Source organism: Xenopus laevis, chromosome 1L (assembly GCF_017654675.1).
Source record: "Xenopus laevis strain J_2021 chromosome 1L, Xenopus_laevis_v10.1, whole genome shotgun sequence".
NCBI lineage: Eukaryota > Metazoa > Chordata > Amphibia > Anura > Pipidae > Xenopus > Xenopus laevis.
Genome location: NC_054371.1, coordinates 109,051,661 through 109,067,234, shown reverse-complemented (window position 1 = coordinate 109,067,234; position 15,574 = coordinate 109,051,661). Strand labels below are relative to the sequence as shown.

Sequence of the window (15,574 nt, the reverse complement as noted above, 5' to 3'; positions counted from 1 at the left end):
AGCAGCAGCAGCAGCTGAAAGGCAAGCAGAGAGGGATGCTGCTACAGCTGAAAGACAGCATCAACTGGAGTTAGTCAAGCTCCAGCAGCAGGGATCACACTCACGGTCCAGTGAGACCCAGGAAGTACGCCCTTTAATAAACTCTGTGGATAAATTTCCAGTTATGGATAAAGATGGTGACTTGGATACCTTTTTGCGGTGCTTTGAAAGGGCTTGTAGACAGTATCACTTACCCCGTGAGCAATGGGCAAAATATCTCACCCCAGGGTTGAAAGGCAAAGCCCTGGATGCCTTTGTGGACTTACCACCAGAGTTTGATGGGGACTATGATGCTATAAAAAATGCCCTCATCAAAAAGTACCATCTTACACCAGAAGTATACCGCAAAAGATTTAGAACTGTGCAGCGCGGACCTACAGACAGCTACTCTGATGTTGTGAGTAGTCTGAGAACCGCTTTTAGATCCTGGTTGAGAGGACTCTCTGTTACATCATTTCAGTGCCTGGAAGATCTGATGATAAAGGATCAATTTTTGCAGACGTGTCCTATGGAAGTTAAGCAATTCATTATGGACCGCGAGCCCAAAACAGCAGATCAGGCAGCAGAGATAGCAGACACCTATGCTGCAAATAGGATGTCTGACCACCGCAGAACATCTGTACCAAGCTACAAGGAGCGATCAACAGGAGGAACCGCACACAGCAGTCTACAGTCTGGTGAGAATTCATCTCTTGGGGGGTCTGTTGCAGCTGTGGGGCAGAAGGATACCCGCCGATGTTTTTCCTGCAACCAGATGGGCCATGTGAGGACTGACTGTCCACAAAAGAAGGAACCAACTTCACCTGGACAGCCTGTTGTGATGCTCGTGTCTGGTAAGCCTGAGAATCTACATCATCATATGCAGTCTGTGATTGTGGGGGACAAAGTGACTCAGGGACTAAGAGACTCAGGTTCTAATTTTTCTCTGGTGCGTCCAGAGATGATAAACACTGGGGACATTATTCCTGGAAAGACTTTGTCCATAAAGGGAGTGGGTGGGAGCCACCCAAAGGTGCCTGTGGCAAAAGTTTTCTTGGATTGGGGTGCGGGGAGAGGTCTAAGGGAAGTGGGTGTAACTAATGAAATTCCTGTAAATGTCTTGTTGGGGAATGATTTGGGTTACATGATAACTGCTTTTGTGCCCTATGACCAGGTCTCACTAGGTCCAGCCGCGCTGGAGTGTGGCCACCCGTCTCAACAGGTAATTGCAAAAAGTACAATGCAGCAAAGTAACTGGGAGGGAGGACTGGGAGGCAGGAGCCAGAGTCAACCAGTGCCTGAACCAGTGTTGTCCCAAAGTAGGGATAAGAAGGGAGAGGGGGTGGAGATGTTTCCCCTAGGAGTCTCCCTGGTGCAGCCCGGTAGTCTACCGGCAGTGAGGGATTTCCAGCGTGTAATCCCTGATCCTGTACCCAAACTGCCCGAGGTCTTGAGTGGGGGTCAGCAGCTATGCCAAACTCAGGAGTCAGTGCAGAAGCATGAGGGACAGGTGGTTAGGACTCAGAGTAGGGTCCTAGTGGATAGTGCCACTCAGACTGGGGAGAGTGATGGTAGTGGTGGGCCAGGAATAGCCCTCACGCCAGAACCAGTACTGAGGGGGGCTAAGGTGGTCAGTACTAAGGAGGAAAGGCTGACAGTACCAGGAGTTGCTCCCAAGTCAGATAGCAACAAAGTAATTTTTCCAGAAGTCCAGAGTATTAAGGACGAGCCCAGTGGTTTATGCCAACCCAAGACTAAGCAGGTCAGTGGAGACCAGGGTGGCATCAAGGGGGTGGGAGGCCTCCAGCTACTTTCTATGTCTAGGCCCAGGGAATGGGAGATTAGAGATAGGCTGGAGGGCCCCTCAGTGAACAAGGTGGGAGGAATAGGTCAGATGCCTGAGGAGAGCAGTGATAGACCATTGCCTACTATGCAAACCTGCACTCTGTCCAGAGACAGTGCAGATAGAGGCAAAACGGGAAGTATACCTACATCAAACCAGTCCAGTACCTGGGATTATACTGATACAGCCCTCAAGGAACAAGACTTTAGGCCTGGGAGGTAGCCTGATCCCTCATACTGTATAATATGAATGGATATTTCGATAATGACCTGGCTATGGCTATGGATTTATGTTTTTATTGTGGCAAGGTTAAGAGTGACCTGTAAGTCAATCTCCCCTTGCTCACTCTAAAAAGGGGAGGTGTCATGATACAGGCCTGTAATAGTTAATAAAACAGGCCAAGGTATCATGAGAAATATTTCTACCAGCATCTAAATCAGACACATAACAGGCCTCTTTTCACTATGGTCAGAGGGGTCAGAGCTGTAATTCCCTCCTCCATGTCCTGGCTGATAAGAGCCATTCCATGGGGAGGGGGAAGCCCAAGGAGTGAGAACTTAAAGTTCCCAGCAAGACCCTCAAAGGTGAAGTAAAGGTTACATATAATGTATACTCCAATATATTTATCCTTACAGAACCCAGACCTGTTGTACCAACAGTATAAAAAACTGATGATGGGTTCAAGGCAATTTCATCTTTCCAACGAGTCCAAACATGACTAGGTTTGGTACTCTGTATATTAGATGTGAATATCTGGGCAGGGGCAGGTCACAAAGTATTGATGTTTAGTATCTATGGAATCCCTGAGAGAATTAATAACCAATGAATATAATATCATCTCTCTCCTATGTTCCAATAAGGAGTTATGGTCATTATATTCTTGGTCCAGTTCCTACTCACAGGAGGTCATAAAAACTCAATCTGTGTCCTGCTAGGCCACACCCCCTTACATTCCTGAGGGAGGGGGGAGTGTGCAGTTACCTGATGCCCTGAAATCACTAATAAATAGTCAGCTCTTCTGACTAAACTTTGGATTTACTTTGGAGGACCAATTGCGATTGGAAGTTATCCCGTTTGTTTCCCCTTGCCTCCAGGACCAGGAATTCTATATCTTTGAAGTTAAGTATAGGTTTTCCATGTTTTCCCTTTTATTTTACAACTGTTTGTAATCGTATTATTGAATGTATGTCTCTTTTTGTAACATCTTTTTGTATATTGCACTGTTATACCTTTTATAATATTAAAGAGAATTTAATAAGATTGTCTTTGATGCTCTAAACGAACCTAGCCTGAAAGAGTTGAGCCTTAACCCTCTGCATACTGAAGTACTTGTTGAGTCAGTAGGAACTAACTGACTATAGTGAGAGAGTGTGTATTGCATTGGTGTATTGTGAGTTATTACCTGTTAGAGAGAACAGGTAATAGATGATGAATGATAGATGGTGGCAGCGAATGAGTTTTGTGGGTGTTGGTTGGTGTTTGGGGTGCTTTTGTGTTAGTCTAACCTGTGTGCAAGGTGGGTGAGACACTGAGTGAGTGACCCCTGATAACCACACCTAAAGTCACGTGTGGTTGGAAGTACCGTGTTCGTGACAAGTGTATATATATATATATATATATATATATATATATATATATATATATATATATATATATATATATATATATAAAGCTGGAAATGGAGATCGCACTCGCAGGTCTTAAGTGAAAATTAGCTTTTTATTGTGGACAATCGCTGACGTTTCGGCTGATACAACAGCCTTTCTCAAAGTGAAAAATGTGTCAAACAAACGGAAATAAATACACAGTGTGGCGGGAACAGAATCAAAAAAAACCAAATAGCAAAACGAAGGCAGAGGAAGTGACGAGTGAATGACATCATAAATGAAAAAAACTAATGTAAAAGACAGCAAAAAGAACTAATGAATAGGAACAAAAATCAGGCAAAACGAATAAAAATACTTTAAAAGCGGTTACTCAAACGCAGAGACTAGTATCAATGATACTAGTCTCTGCGTTTGAGTAACCGCTTTTAACCCTTTCGCTGCCAGCCAATTTGGCCTAGTTGAAACTTCTATTGCCAGACCGTTTTTGAACATTTTTTGCTCTTTCACTTTAGGGGACTTGCCTGGGGGGGTCTTTTAGTTTACCCACGAAAACAAGGTATCGTTTTTCTCAGGACAACCTAAGCTTTCAAAATATGCTAGTATTTTGTTGTCATTCCACTCCAGTAAAAAGATATGGGGTTCTAAATGTATAAAAAAAAAAAAAAAAAAAACAGTTTCACATGATAAAAACACATATATCAGAAGCATAATTTATTTTATGCATGAGAACATGGCAGATTTGGAAAGTTCTGTGTCTCCTGAACGCGCCAATACCAAATATATATAGTTTTATGGAGATTTCTTACTTCTATAGATCAAAAACTTCGAAGCAGTAAACTACCAAATTTCCAAAGCACTGCTCTACAAAACTGCATACATCTGATTTCAAGACCAAACATTCCACTAACAGTAGGTTTACCCTAAAAAACTACCCCTTATTAGAAAGAACAGATTCTAACGAGTTCAAAATGGGTAAATATATATTTGTACTCCAAACTACCAAGTTGCAATTCTTTCCTAAAGTTAGCAGTTTTTATAAAAATGTGTTACATTTTTGAAAAATTACCTCAAAGTGTCCAGTCTACAGCATCGTATCTACCACATATCATTATATACCAAGATACAACACCCTAAATATGAAAGCCCTGGGTTCGCTGAACAGTTTGATGCCCAATATGCATAGGTACACCTAAGTATGTGGCGTATAAGGGCCCCAAAACGAAGACACCCCATATGAGTTATCAGTTCTGGAATTCCAAATACTGCAAAATCAGCACATTTACAGCATTTCTCAAGGGGCAAAAGTACAAAAATGCATGTTCACCCCAGAAAACCATATATTTTTGGAAAGTACACATTCTGACGAATCTAATATGGGTATGCATGTCTTTCTACTCCAAAGTACCAAGCCGTAAAGCGCTCCTACATTTGCCAATTTTTATGACATTACCGAAAATCATCTCAATATTGCAACTCTGAAGCATCGTATCTCCCACATATCATTATATACCAAGATAAAACACACTAAATATGAAAGCCCAGGGTTCGCTGAACAGTTTGATGCCCAATATGCATAGGTACACCTAAGTATGTGGCGTATAGGGGCCCCAGAACGAAGACACCCCATATGAGTTATCAGTTCTGGAATTCCAAATACTGCAAAATCAGCACATTTACAGCATTTCTCAAGGGGCAAAAATACAAAAATGCATGTTCACCCCAGAAAACCATATATTTTTGGAAAGTACACATTCTGACGAATCTAATATGGGTATGCATGTCTTTCTACTCCAAAGTACCAAGCCGTAAAGCGCTCCTACATTTGCCAATTTTTATGACATTACCGAAAATCATCTCAATATTGCAACTCTGAAGCATCGTATCTCCCACATATCATTATATACCAAGATAAAACACACTAAATATGAAAGCCCAGGGTTCGCTGAACAGTTTGATGCCCAATATGCATAGGTACACCTAAGTATGTGGCGTATAGGGGCCCCAGAACGAAGACACCCCATATGAGTTATCAGTTCTGGAATTCCAAATACTGCAAAATCAGCACATTTACAGCATTTCTCAAGGGGCAAAAATACAAAAATGCATGTTCACCCCAGAAAACCATATATTTTTGGAAAGTACACATTCTGACGAATCTAATATGGGTATGCATGTGTTTCTACTCCAAAGTACCAAGCCGTAAAGCGTTCCTACATTTGGCAATTTTTATGACATTACCGAATATCATCTCAATATTGCAACTCTGAAGCATCGTATCTCCCACATATCATTATATACCAAGATAAAACACACTAAATATGAAAGCCCAGGGTTCGCTGAACAGTTTGATGCCCAATATGCATAGGTACACCTAAGTATGTGGCGTATAGGGGCCCCAGAACGAAGACACCCCATATGAGTTATCAGTTCTGGAATTCCAAATACTGCAAAATCAGCACATTTACAGCATTTCTCAAGGGGCAAAAATACAAAAATGCATGTTCACCCCAGAAAACCATATATTTTTGGAAAGTACACATTCTGACGAATCTAATATGGGTATGCATGTCTTTCTACTCCAAAGTACCAAGCCGTAAAGCGTTCCTACATTTGGCAATTTTTATGACATTACCGAATATCATCTCAATATTGCAACTCTGAAGCATCGTATCTCCCACATATCATTATATACCAAGATAAAACACACTAAATATGAAAGCCCAGGGTTCACTGAACAGTTTGATGCCCAATATGCATAGGTACACCTAAGTATATGGCGTATCGGGGCCCCAAAACGAAGACACCCCATATGAGTTATCAGTTCTGGAATTCCAAATACTGCAAAATCAGCACATTTACAGCATTTCTCAAGGGGCAAAAGTACAAAAATGCATGTTCACGCCAGAAAACCATATATTTTTGGAAAGTACACATTCTGACGAATCTAATATGGGTATGCATGTCTTTCTACTCCAAAGTACCAAGCCATAAAGCGCTCCTACATTTGCCAATTTTTATGACATTACCGAAAATCATCTCAATATTGCAACTCTGAAGCATCGTATCTTCCACATATCATTATATACCAAGATAAAACACACTAAATATGAAAGCCCAGGGTTCGCTGAACAGTTTGATGCCCAATATGCATAGGTACACCTAAGTATGTGGCGTATCGGGGCCCCAAAACGAAGACACCCCATATGAGTTATCAGTTCTGGAATTCCAAATACTGCAAAATCAGCACATTTACAGCATTTCTCAAGGGGCAAAAATACAAAAATGCATGTTCACCCCAGAAAACCATATATTTTTGGAAAGTACACATTCTGACGAATCTAATATGGGTATGCATGTCTTTCTACTCCAAAGTACCAAGCCGTAAAGCGCTCCTACATTTGCCAATTTTTATGACATTACCGAAAATCATCTCAATATTGCAATTCTGAAGCATCGTATCTCCCACATATCATTATATACCAAGATAAAACACACTAAATATGAAAGCCCAGGGTTCGCTGAACAGTTTGATGCCCAATATGCATAGGTACACCTAAGTATGTGGCGTATAGGGGCCCCAGAACGAAGACACCCCATATGAGTTATCAGTTCTGGAATTCCAAATACTGCAAAATCAGCACATTTACAGCATTTCTCAAGGGGCAAAAATACAAAAATGCATGTTCACCCCAGAAAACCATATATTTTTGGAAAGTACACATTCTGACGAATCTAATATGGGTATGCATGTCTTTCTACTCCAAAGTACCAAGCCGTAAAGCGTTCCTACATTTGGCAATTTTTATGACATTACCGAATATCATCTCGATATTGCAACTCTGAAGCATCGTATCTCCCACACATCATTATATACCAAGATAAAACACACTAAATATGAAAGCCCAGGGTTCGCTGAACAGTTTGATGCCCAATATGCATAGGTACACCTAAGTATGTAGCGTATAGGGGTCCCAGAACGAAGACAGTTCTGTAATTCCAAATACTGCAAAATCAGCACATTTACAGCATTTTATGAGGGGCAAAAGTACAAAAATGCATGTTCACCCCAGAAAACCATATACTTTTGGAAAGTACACATTCTGACGAATCTAAAATGGGTATGCATGTCTTTCTACTCCAAATTACCAAGCAGCAAAGCTTTCCTACATTTCGCAGTTTTTATGACATTTACAAAAATCTCCTCAATACTCCAACTCTAAAGCATTGTATCTCCTACATATCATTATATACCAAGATAAAACTCCCTAAACTTGAAAGTCTGGGTCCGCTGAACAGTATGATACCCAATATGCATAGGTACACCTAAGTATGTGGCATATAGGGGCCCCAGAAAGAAGACACCCCGTACGAGTTCTGTAATTCCAGATACTGCAAAATCAGCACATATACAGGATTTTGTGACAGGCAAAGGTACAAAAAATTACGTTCACCCCAGAAAACCATATATTTTTTGAAAGTACACATTCTACCGAATAAAAATTTGCTAAAACTGTCTTTCTACTCCAAACGTACATACTGCAAAGCAATGCTAAATGCAGTGGTTTTTATGATATTTCTGAAAATCGCCTAAAAATATTGCAGTTGGTCGCACTTATCCAACCCAATTTCTTACATACAAATGGAAAACACCCTAAATATTGACTTCAAGAGTCTACTGAACAGTTTGATGCCCAATATGCATAGATATACCAAAGCAGAGGGGCACATGCGGACCCCAAATGAAAACAGTGCATAAGAACTTTCTCGGCTGTCAATTCGCCTTCTGTGAACATAGCACACTGACTGCATATAATGTGCTGTAAGACCCCCTAACAGTACAAAAACCCCCCAAAACTATATATTTTTGGAAAGTACACATTCTGCCGAATAAAAATTTGCTAAAACTGTCTTTCTACTCCAAACGTACATACTGCAAAGCAACGTTAAAGGCAGCGGTTTTTATGATATTTCTGAAAATTGCCTAAAAATATTGCAGTTGGTTGCATTTATCTCACCCAATTTCTTACATACAATTAGAAAATACCATAAATATTGACGCCAAGGGTCTACTGAACAGTATGATGCCCAATATGCATAGATATACCAAAGCAGGTGGGCACGTGCGGACCCCAAATGAAAACAGTGCATAAGAATTTTCTCGGCTGTCAATTCGCCTTCTGTGAACATAGCACTCTGACTGCATATAATGTGCTGTAAGACCCCCATACAGTACAAAGACCCCCAAAACAATATATTTTTGGAAAGTACACATCCTGCCAGATAAAAATTTGCTAAAACTGTCTTTCTACTCCAAACGTACATACTGCAAAGCAACGCTAAAGGCAGCGGTTTTTATGATATTTCTGAAAATCGCCTATAAATATTGCAGTTGGTCGCACTTATCTCACCCAATTTCTTACATACAAATGGAAAACACCCTAAATATTGATGTCAAGGGTCTACTGAACAGTATGAAGCCCAATATGCATAGATATACCAAAGCAGGTGGGCATGTGCGGACCCCAAATGAAAACAGTGCATAAGAATTTTCTCGGCTGTCAATTCGCCTTCTGTGAACATAGCACACTGACTGCATATAATGTGCTGTAAGACTCCCTAACAGTACAAAGACCCCCCAAAACCATATATTTTTGGAAAGTACACATTGTGCCGAATAAAAATTAGCTAAAACTGTCTTTCTACTCCAAACGTACATACTGCAAAGCAACGCTAAAGGCAGCAGTTTTTATGATATTTCTGAAAATCGCCTAAAAATATTGCAGTTGGTCGCATTTATCTCACCCAATTTCTTACATACAATTAGAAAACACCATAAATATTGACGCCAAGGGTCTACTGAACAGTATGATGCCCAATATGCATAGATATACCAAAGCAGGTGGGCACGTGCGGACCCCAAATGAAAACAGTGCATAAGAATTTTCTCGGCTGTCAATTCGCCTTCTGTGAACATAGCACACTGACTGCATATAATGTGCCGTAAGACCCCCTAACAGTACAAAGACCCCCCAAAACCATATATTTTTGGAAAGTACACATTCTGCCGAATAAAAATTTGCTAAAACTGTCTTTCTACTCCAAACGTACATACTGCAAAGCAACGCTAAAGGCAGCAGTTTTTATGATATTTCTGAAAATCGCCTAAAAATATTGCAGTTGGTCGCATTTATCTCACCCAATTTCTTACATACAATTAGAAAACACCATAAATATTGACGCCAAGGGTCTACTGAACAGTTTGATGCCCATTATGCATAGATATACCAAAGCAGGTGGGCACGTGCGGACCCCAAATGAAAATAGTGCATAAGAATTTTCTCGGCTGTCAATTCGCCTTCTGTGAACATAGCATACTGACTGCATATAATGTGCCGTAAGACCCCCTAACAGTACAAAGACCCCCCAAAACCATATATTTTTGGAAAGTACACATTCTGACGAACACAGAATTGCTAAAAATGTGTTTCTACCCCAAATGATCAAAGTGTAAGCGATGCTAAAAAATGACACAAGGAAAAACAATGCAAGCATAAAACTGCAATAAAAATCACAAAAAATCAAATACAATTAGGAAAATCAACGAAATAACAAAATGACAGCGTGGTTAGTGGTCAGAATGCTTGATCCAGTAGTCACGCTATGAAATCTAACATTTTTTGGGGAAATAACAAGAGGGAAACTTGAAAATGAAGAGCTAAAAAAAAAAAAAAGTACAAAAAACCCCTATAAGTGTGTGTTTGTGTATGCATGGATTTACAGCTCTAAAAAGTGTATACATTTGTGCATATGTGTATGTGAGTGTGTAAATAAGTGCCAAAGTGTGAAAAATCAAAAAAATCAGAAAAGTCAGAAAAGTAAAAAAAAAAAAAAAAACTACTTTTACTAATATGTGCATTGTGTACATGTAAATGCTTGTAAATGTACTAAATAAGTAAAAAAAAGGGGGCACTTACCGAATCTAGATGAAGGGGGTCCTTTTCAGAGCTGTAGGGTCCAGGATCGATGAGTCAGAGCAGCAGGAAGTGCGTGGGCGGCGCTGGAACACGTGAGGTCCGGGTCCTGCGACAAGGAAGCTGTTGCTGCGTCTGTGTCGCTCCTGGAGAAGGGTGTCGGCGAGGATCGGCGATCTGCTGCAGGTAAGCTCGTTGCCTAGGGGGTTGTGGCGCTGATCGCTCCTCTCTGCACGCTGTTTTTGCTGCGCGTGCAGAGGGAGCGCTGACTTAGTAAAGAACGTAGCTCCTACGTTCTTGGCACTTAAAGCCTTTTTTAAAAGAACGTAGGAGCTACGTTCTTGGCACTTAAAGGGTTAAAGTATTTTTATTCGTTTTGCCTGATTTTTGTTCCTATTCATTATTTCTTTTTGCTGTCTTTTACATTAGTTTTTTTCATTTATGATGTCATTCACTCGTCACTTCCTCTGCCTTCGTTTTGCTATTTGGTTTTTTTTTTTTGATTCTGTTCCCGCCACACTGTGTATTTATTTCCGTTTGTTTGACACATTTTTCACTTTGAGAAAGGCTGTTGTATCAGCCGAAACGTCAGCGATTGTCCACAATAAAAAGCTAATTTTCACTTAAGACCTGCGAGTGCGATCTCCATTACTTCTATTGATTTTCCTGTACGACGACTGCACCCAGGCACGGATTACTTCAATATCGTGAGTGCCGGCTCCCTTCCCTTTCTTTTTCTCTCTCTCTCTCTCTCTCTCTCTCTCTCTCTCTCTCTCTCTCTCTCTCTCTCTCTCTCTCTCTCTCTCTCTCTCTCTCTCTCTCTCTCTCTCTCTCTCTCTCTCTCTCTCTCTCTCTCTCTCTCTCTCTCTCTCTCTCTCTCTCTCTCTCTCTCTCTCTCTCCACACATACACAAAATCTAAACTATATAAATAATGGTCTTAAAAATAATAATTAAAAGTATGATCTCTTTTGCCATTGGATCAAAAAGAAAATATTTGTGTGTGTGTATGTTTTACATAAAAATGGTGCTGCGCTGTAGGGACTTGCTTAATCTGTAAAAAGTTAATATTTATGTAAATAAAATGTAATGCGTAAAAAATTAATGTTAAAGTTAACGTGATTAGTTCCAAAGCCTTATTGGACTGGATAAATAAATATGTGCGAACTGTATTATTTTTATCAAATTTATGATGGTCTCCCTGAGAGACACGGAATAAAGCCTACGGGTCATCACACCAGCATCAGGGGCATTAGAGATGAAAAAGTGAAGGTTTAGAAGCCTGCAACACATGGAATACCTTCAATAAAATACTTCGCACAGTTTTCATATGTTTTATGTATGGACTCTTTACTTCACCTAACAACATCTCCCCTTGAATCCTTTAAAAGGCTGCTATACCCAAAGCTTTTCCATAAATTAAGTTTAATTCTCTGGAGAAGCCATAAAAAACCCAGGAAGCTGTCCCTGATGTACTAAGTACCTTTGATGAGCCCCTTTGCCTGGTCTGTGATGCCTTTGCCTGGTCACGCCTCAATGATGTCCCACCATGCTCATGACCATCATATAAAAACCTCTCCTGATTTATTGTAAAGGGATTATAAATTAAAGTTCAACGTTAGCTTTGCTGCACATGCAACTGGATGGACCAGAACAAAATGAAGACAGAAGAATCCAAAGATGGTGATAAGAATCTTCTGCAGACATGCCCTGGGCCAGTGACGTTTTTAACAAACATTGGTTAGGGTAAGGTAAGTGAATCTAATCACTGGGGGCCTTGGTCCCCCATTCACTGCTTGGACACCCATGCATGGGCCAGCACCACAATTTGAGAACTCCTGCTTTAACCAGACCTGAGAGTTCATGTACGTCTGCAAGTGCAGTCAGTTGCACTAACGCCACTTTCATTAAAGGTACTTGCGTCATAACATTCTTCTTGCAAGTTCATATATAGCTGTGCACAACCCCACTCAGTCCCCCTGCCTTCCATTCTGAATTAAGAGCAGCAGCACCAATTAACGCAGGGCCCTGCATCAATGTGCGTGTCCTTTGTGTCTGACATCAAAATCTAAACAGTCCAGAAATGGTTGACTTACCAATAAGAATTATTACTTTCATTTTTTTGTAAAAATATTACCTGAAAAACACATTTTCACAGCCATCATAAAACAAATTAGTACAGCGATTGGCCACACAAGCTCTTTTCCCATCAGTCTAGAAGTAGAAAACAGAACAGTTAATTTACTGAATATAAAAAATTGGTTACTGTAAAGTGAAATGTGAATGGGCAGGACTTGTTAAAAATTTTTTCCTAATATATAAAGAGTAACCTCTAGATCTGTAGAAATAAGTCAAATCAACTGGACGTACTGTGTTTTTTCCTTGAAGATGATTTACCAGTCATCCAACTGGCTCTCAATTCAGAATAACTTGTCACAAGTTATTCTGAATTGAGAAAGCCAGTTGGATGACTGGTGAAGCATCTTCAAAGAAGAAAACACAGTAAGTCCAGTTGATTTGACTTATGTCTACAGATATACCATGACCTGGATGAATGAGAATCTTCACAAACATAGCAACCTCTACTTATGAATAGGGTATATTTCAGTACACAAAAGGGAAAAAGGAGGGAAGGTGACTTTTAACAATGGCAGTCTTTTGTTTTGCATATTTTAGGAAACTGTTTCACTCACTTCACTCACAGATGTAACCATTTCCAGAGAGGAGCCTACTTCTTTGGCTGCAGTACTGTCTTCCAGTTTGCTGCTTGGAAGACATATTTCCCCATCTGTCTGGATTATCTGTGAACAAAGTACCATACTTAACATTAACAGCAAGCAGAGGTATGCAGCCTTCTCTGTAAGACAAATAGTATACAGGCATATTTGATTACCATGGAAAGTGTGGTGCACAAAAGTGCGGCAGCCAATGTCAGTTCTGTCAGTGATGTTAAAAACTACAATTACTAAAAGAGTTAGAAATCAAACAACGTTTTATAAATACACTGAATTCAACTTTGTAGCTTGTTTTTAATATAGATAACAGTGATGGCTCTGCTTTAATACAAAAGCTGTAATCCAGAGGGAAACATTTCACTTTCACCAAAATGGGAAGCAGCTGCTGGTAGGAACAAGGCAAGCAGAATGGATCAGAAGACCCAATGAAGCAAATGTAAATGTTGCAAATCCTTCCATTTACTGGCACATATATTTAAAGGCGAACTATTGCAAAAATGAAGCTTTTAATATAAAAGGTCATCATGCCAAAATAAGATATTTTCAAAATACAATCTATTAAAAAGTCTATACCATTACTGAATAATCTAATTAAAGCCCCAATACAAGAGCAGATATAAGATGCCAACAGATTAAGTCGGTATCTTTGGGCAGTGTATGGGGCCCTCAGATGGTTTTCCTGGTAGATGACAATCAGGTGAGTTTAAAAATCCCGTATTCTCCCGATTGTGATCCAATTGTGGGGCCCTAGGGCCCATGATTGCATCAGCCCAATATCTCCCACCTCAAGGTGGGCATATAGGGGAGAGAGACGCTCACTTGGTGACGTTGCCAAACAAGCGATTCTCCAGATGTATGGCCAGCTTTAGTCTTCTTTATCTCCCCTCTTAGCAATCTCTCTTTCTCTCTTTATGCAAACATTGGATTCAGAGTTTTAATGACAGATATCTCAAGTACATTCTTTGGGGTGGGGGTTGCACTCTTTGCCAACTCTTACAAAAATCCTGCCTACTATGTTAAGATTTTGCTAGTTCCTGAATCTATCACGAGTTAGTTCTAATACATCTGGTAGGACAGAGAGCCCCTGTCTAAAAGATATTTTAGATCTAACCATCAATCAAAATGTTTACTCCTGCATGAGGAGAGAATGAAGAGATGAAGACAGATGCTGAGATGGGGATGTGAAGAGTAACTTGCTAATTTCAGAAACGGTACAGAATTTTTAATTGATTATATTTAGAATGTTATTTCAGTTTTTATCAGTTTCAATTTTTGTTTCAGTTTTAACTTAACTTTGCGTTTTCATACTTCCCCTTTAACAGTCATATTTTATCCCATAATGTTATCTGACCTGTATAATTAAAAACGTAATTGAAAAAAATATTATATGAATACCAATTGTCTTAAAATACTAAGTGACTGTAAAAACACAAAATGTATTTAAGTACCGTATATACTCGAGTATAAGCCGACCCGAGTATAAGCCGAGGTACCTAATTTTACCTATGAAAACTGGGAAAACTTATTGACTCTAGTATAAGCCTAGACACAACTACAGCCCTGTCTCCCAGCAGCGCACATTCTGCCAAAGCGACCCCCCCCAGCGATCAACCGGACTTCTTTGCAAAGTTGATGGTGACAGAGAATTGCCAAACGGATTACTGTGTGCATTGTCCCACTGTCCCACTACCATGTGCAGAATGTGCTGTTTGATATTGCCATCACTGTTAATCTTTCGTATAACCAACAGAGGGCGCTGTGTGATATTGCAGTCACTGTTATTCTTTCATATAACCAACAGAGGGTGCTGTGTGATATTGCAGTCACTGTTAATCTTTCATATAACCAACAGAGGGCACTGTGTGATATTGCAGTCACTGTTATTCTTCCATATAACCAACAGATGGCGCTGTGTGATATTGCAGTCACTGTTATTCTTTCATATAACCAACAGAGGGTGCTGTGTGATATTGCAGTCACTGTTATTCTTTCATATAACCAACAGAGGGCGCACTGTTATTCTTTCATATAACCAACAGAGGGTGCTGTGTGATATTGCAGTCACTGTTATTCTTTAATATAACCAACAGAGGGTGCACTGTTATTCTTTCATACAACCAACAGATGGCACTGTGTGATATTGCAGTCACTGTTAATCTTTCATATAACCAACAGAGGGTGCACTGTTATTCTTTCATACAACCCACTGATGGCGCTGTGTGATATTGCAGTCACTGTTATTCTTTCATATAACCAACAGATGGCGCTGTGTGATATTGCAGTCACTGTTATTCTTTCATATAACCAACAGAGGGCGCACTGTTATTCTTTCATATAACTAACAGAGGGCATTGTGGGATATTGCAGTCTCTCCCCAAGTGTACTGTTGGTATAGGAATGAT

The 15,574-nt window shown here is 40.1% G+C and overlaps 1 protein-coding gene across 3 annotated transcripts in view; it reads right to left on the bottom strand.

The window, feature by feature from the left end:
- LOC108696057 (THAP domain-containing protein 1) overlaps positions 1 to 15,574 on the bottom strand; it is a 27,048-nt gene that overhangs the window by 3,943 nt on the left and 7,531 nt on the right. For all 3 annotated transcript variants that reach the window (XM_018225054.2, XM_018225049.2, XM_018225063.2), the window contains exons 4-5: positions 13,131 to 13,238; positions 12,575 to 12,651 (exon numbers count right to left, since the gene is read on the bottom strand). In XM_018225054.2, the coding sequence (XP_018080543.1) occupies positions 12,575 to 12,651; positions 13,131 to 13,238 (185 nt within the window). The remainder of the gene's footprint in view (positions 1 to 12,574; positions 12,652 to 13,130; positions 13,239 to 15,574) is intronic.